Source organism: Helianthus annuus, chromosome 6 (genome assembly GCF_002127325.2).
Source record: "Helianthus annuus cultivar XRQ/B chromosome 6, HanXRQr2.0-SUNRISE, whole genome shotgun sequence".
Lineage (NCBI taxonomy): Eukaryota > Viridiplantae > Streptophyta > Magnoliopsida > Asterales > Asteraceae > Helianthus > Helianthus annuus.
In genome coordinates, this window is record NC_035438.2 from 78,672,451 (window position 1) to 78,676,535 (window position 4,085).

Consider the following 4,085-nt stretch of genomic DNA (forward strand, 5'->3'; position numbering starts at 1 on the left):
TTAAGGGGCAGGAGGGGGCGGCCGACCCACCGAACTTTTCGCTCAGTAGTGGAGAGTATGTAGTTTTCGTGTAGAAATTTTTGGGTATATACGTTTTCAACCCCCCAGTTTTATAGAAATATTTAGGTCCGGTGACCTCCGCGCCCCCATCACACCCGTCGGTCAGAAATCTCAAGCTTCGCCACTGTATGTGTGTGAGGCGTTGAGGAGATCGGCCAAGGTGAAGACAAAAATGGTGAGTTCGGCTACGATATTTCTTTTTTTGAATGATTAGTTAAAAACTCATAAATAAGATTCCTAAAATTTTACGGTTTTTCACTTTTTTTATTAAACAGTTTAATTATTATGGTAGAAATCTTCGGATTTTTATTAAACAGTTTAATTATTATGGTAGAAATCTTTGGAAATAATACTCACTTCTAAAGACAAAGTCTGTTGCAGCTTCCACGAAGGTTCGCGCGCGCTTGATAATATTGCAAATATAAGAGTAGGGCTTCAATGTTTCATTCATTCAATTCATTCAGTTAACCTCCAAGTTTGCAAACACACATATAATATACCAAATGGCTTCAAACGAACCATGGTTGCTCGAAGACGGCTCAGTCAAGAGACTGACGAAAGAGAAGAGACACGGTCATGGTCATAGCCGAACCGCCCACAGCATATCTACGTCCTCCCTTCGTCGAAAATCCGATATGTCCCTTGTGTCAAAAGTGCCTTGTTCAACTCTTAAAAACTTTTTAGCCAATCTCCAAGAGGTCATTTTGGGTACTAAGTTAGCAGTTCTTTTTGTCGCAATTCCATTTGCAATTGCTGCCCATTACTTTGGTTATGCAAGGGTGAGTGCCTCTCAATCCCACACCAATACACAGACACTAGTTCATACTTAGTTCAGCTACATTTTACATGATAAATATGTATTAAGATTTAAGACGGGTTTCCAAAATTAGTTGCAATAAATTAAATATGTTTAGCTTTCTTCTTTAATAATGTTAAAACAGATATATTAGTAATTTTATTTTATATATGATAAAATTTGTTGTTTCTATTTAATTAATAAAATCTTTGTATTTCTTTTATTAAAAACAGCCATGGGTGTTTTCATTGAGTTTGCTTGGATTGATTCCGCTTGCGGAACGTGTGAGCTTTCTAACAGAGTAAGCAACTTTTTTTTTGTTTTCCTTTACTTTACGTATATTTATTTGTAGTTATTGTATCCAACTAACTAAATTCATTTTCTATAATTTATCATTAATTACAGGCAAATTGCTTTCTACACAGGCCCTACAGGTAAATTAGTTATCTATTTTGGGTTTTGATTCTTCCAATAATTTTTCTAGATAACCAAAAAATGTTTTATTTTTAATTGATGTTAATTTATGAAGCAATAATAGATTTGATATGTATTATATTATTATTGCAGTGGGAGGGCTGTTGAATGCAACATGTGGAAATGCAACAGAGCTTATTATTGCAATATTTGCTTTAAAGGAAAAGAAAATTGATGTTGTCAAATATTCTCTATTGGGTTCCATTCTCTCCAACCTTCTTTTGGTTCTTGGCACTTCTCTTCTATGTGGTGGCATTGCCAATCTTTCAGTTGAGCAGAAGTTTGACAGGGTAATAATCTTTTAAAATGGTTTTCGCAGTTCTCAACCTATTATTGGTTCTGAAATGAATTTATACATACATGCAATAAGATGTTAACATAGGATAACATCTGTTGAAACAGAAACAAGCAGATGTCAACATAGCCTTACTGCTACTGGGGCTGCTATGCCATCTGTTGCCACTCATGTACAGATCTGCAGCGGAGAGTAGAAGCATTGATGCACTTAGTATTGCTAAAGAAACACTGAACTTATCCAGAGCTAGTTGCATTGTCATGCTTATTGCTTACTTTGCTTACCTTATCTTCCAACTCTGGACTCATCGCCACATCTTTGAAGGGGAAGAGGTATGTATGTACATGTGTTTACTTTAGTGTGCATTAATTAATCACATCTACACTACAACTAATAACTGAGAATTGCAGGAGAATGAGGATGACATGGATGTGAGTCAAGAAGAGACCCCAGTGATAGGATTTTGGAGTGGGCTGATTTGGCTAGTTTCAATGACTGCAGTCATCTCATTGCTCTCAGAATACTTAGTGGACACTATTGAGGTTTGATCATTATTCCTTGTAATAATCACCATTTTATGACAAAACAATGATTTTATTCAAAAAATCATTTGGAATAACAGGAAGCTTCAACTTCATGGGGGATATCAGTGAGCTTCATTAGCATCATCGTGCTACCGATAGTTGGAAATGCAGCCGAGCACGCTGGAGCCATCATCTTTGCTTTTAAAAACAAATTGGTAATCTTTTCTTTTTTTGTACTTTTAAATCATTCACACTCAAAACGCATAAACTAATCACATTATTAAATATTCTAATTACTTTTTAAAATTGTAGGATATAACTTTGGGTGTGGCACTTGGTTCTGCAACTCAAATTTCGGTTTTTGTGGTGTGTATTATTTTTTATTCAGACTTAATTTTACCTTAATTTATTGTTAAGTATTAAAAGTTATCATATTTTTTAAAATATTTTTATTTATGATATAGGTTCCAATGAGTGTTATTGTTGCATGGATAATTGGCATCAAAATGGATCTTGATTTCAATCTCCTTGAAACTGGTTCTCTTGCCCTCACAATTATCGCCACAGCTTTCACCTTACAGGTATGTATTTTATTATTTTTAAAATTTAAATTAATTCAGAATATTTTTAGTAACTTTTATAAATCAATATTAATTTATAGGATGGAACTTCTCATTATCTCAAAGGAATAGTTCTTCTGCTTTGCTACTTTGTCATTGGAGCTAGTTTTTTTGTTCAAATTTCTCCAACAGGTAAAATTCCTAACATTCAATTTTTTTATATTTTTCTGTAAGTTTTAATATTGAAAGTTTTTAATCATTTCTTGAATCCTTTTCTAGAACCTGGCCCAAATGGCGCACATATGAGATTCAAATCATCTAACCACGGGATTTTTAGAGTTTGAAAGGTAATTCACTATATGTGTGTGTGTACATATACGTAATAAATAACAATAAAGAATACAGATTTTTTTCTGATATTTTAATATAATTTGAATGTAGGTATGAGTTTTGAGAAGAAAATCTGCATGCATGATACCTTCGTGATGAATTCTTTGATTGGTGTGGACATAATGGTATATGAATCATTGCTTGCACAGTGCAAGTAAAATCTTTTATGTTTTTGTATTCTTAAAGATGAGTGTATGTATTTCCTTTGTGAATTCCTTTGTTTGTAATCATAGTAAAAGATTACACAGTATAGTTTAATAAATAAAAGTGATGTTTATTTATATATTTGTTTTGCAACATCTAATTAATAAAAAACTTTCTTGTATTTTGCTGGTTTTCTCTATGAACACATGATAAAGAAATGACATTTTCTGAAATGAAATGAAAAGCTCTCGCCATGACAAAAGTTCAATGTGTAAAAATATATTATGTATTAATATTTAATCTATAGCCATTATAATCATTTACATAATATAGATCAAAATATATAATAACCTATTAAATAATTAGTTGGTAATTGTTGATGGACCATATTACCCTTATTAACTAATTAGGTTTCCTCCTGTGTGCTTATATAAGGAGACTTATGTGGAGGTTAAGGGGTTAGACAGTTACACAATTAGACATACCCCATAAGCATAACATCACATTCGACCTTCATCTCCATAGCCGATACCCTTTTCGGTTTAATCAGTCACCATCATCAGTCAGCATCCTAAGGAGGAACTAGATCACCCTGACAAAGATGTCGAACTCCATGTCGTCTTCTCTCACTGGATTCTTGATGCGTGTGTAGTGTATATATAATTTAGATATATTACTAAGCCCTTTTTACACCTTTAGCCAAGTTTTAAATTTATAAAACACGATATTTACTAACACTAAACACACATATGGGCAAGTGCACCCATCGTGGACGTAGTATAGTGTTGGTAAGATACCGAGGTCGTCCAAGGACACAAGTGCTTTTAGTACCGGTTTATCCT

At 33.4% G+C, this 4,085-nt stretch overlaps 1 protein-coding gene across 1 annotated transcript; it reads left to right on the forward strand.

Moving 5' to 3' along the window:
• The first annotated feature begins 461 nt into the window (after positions 1–461).
• On the forward strand, positions 462–3,382 carry LOC110865708 (vacuolar cation/proton exchanger 3). Its single transcript, XM_022115033.2, has 12 exons — positions 462–839; positions 1,090–1,157; positions 1,262–1,290; positions 1,424–1,620; positions 1,733–1,957; positions 2,036–2,167; positions 2,248–2,364; positions 2,462–2,515; positions 2,614–2,730; positions 2,811–2,901; positions 2,989–3,056; positions 3,151–3,382. The coding sequence occupies exons 1-11, from the start codon at positions 564–566 to the stop codon at positions 3,051–3,053; spliced, it is 1,371 nt and encodes a 456-aa protein (XP_021970725.1). The 5' UTR covers positions 462–563; the 3' UTR covers positions 3,054–3,056; positions 3,151–3,382.
• Positions 3,383–4,085: the final 703 nt, after the last annotated feature.

What these genes read in the sequence shown, in the direction of transcription:
- LOC110865708 (XM_022115033.2), top strand. Translation starts at nt 564, where the DNA reads ATGGCTTCAAACGAACCATGGTTGCTCGAAGACGGCTCAGTCAAGAGA. An exon ending in TTGAGCAGAAGTTTGACAGG is followed by an intron (nt 1,621 to 1,732) that starts GTAATAATCTTT and finishes CTGTTGAAACAG; the next exon opens with AAACAAGCAGATGTCAACAT. An exon ending in CCACAGCTTTCACCTTACAG is followed by an intron (nt 2,731 to 2,810) that starts GTATGTATTTTA and finishes ATTAATTTATAG; the next exon opens with GATGGAACTTCTCATTATCT.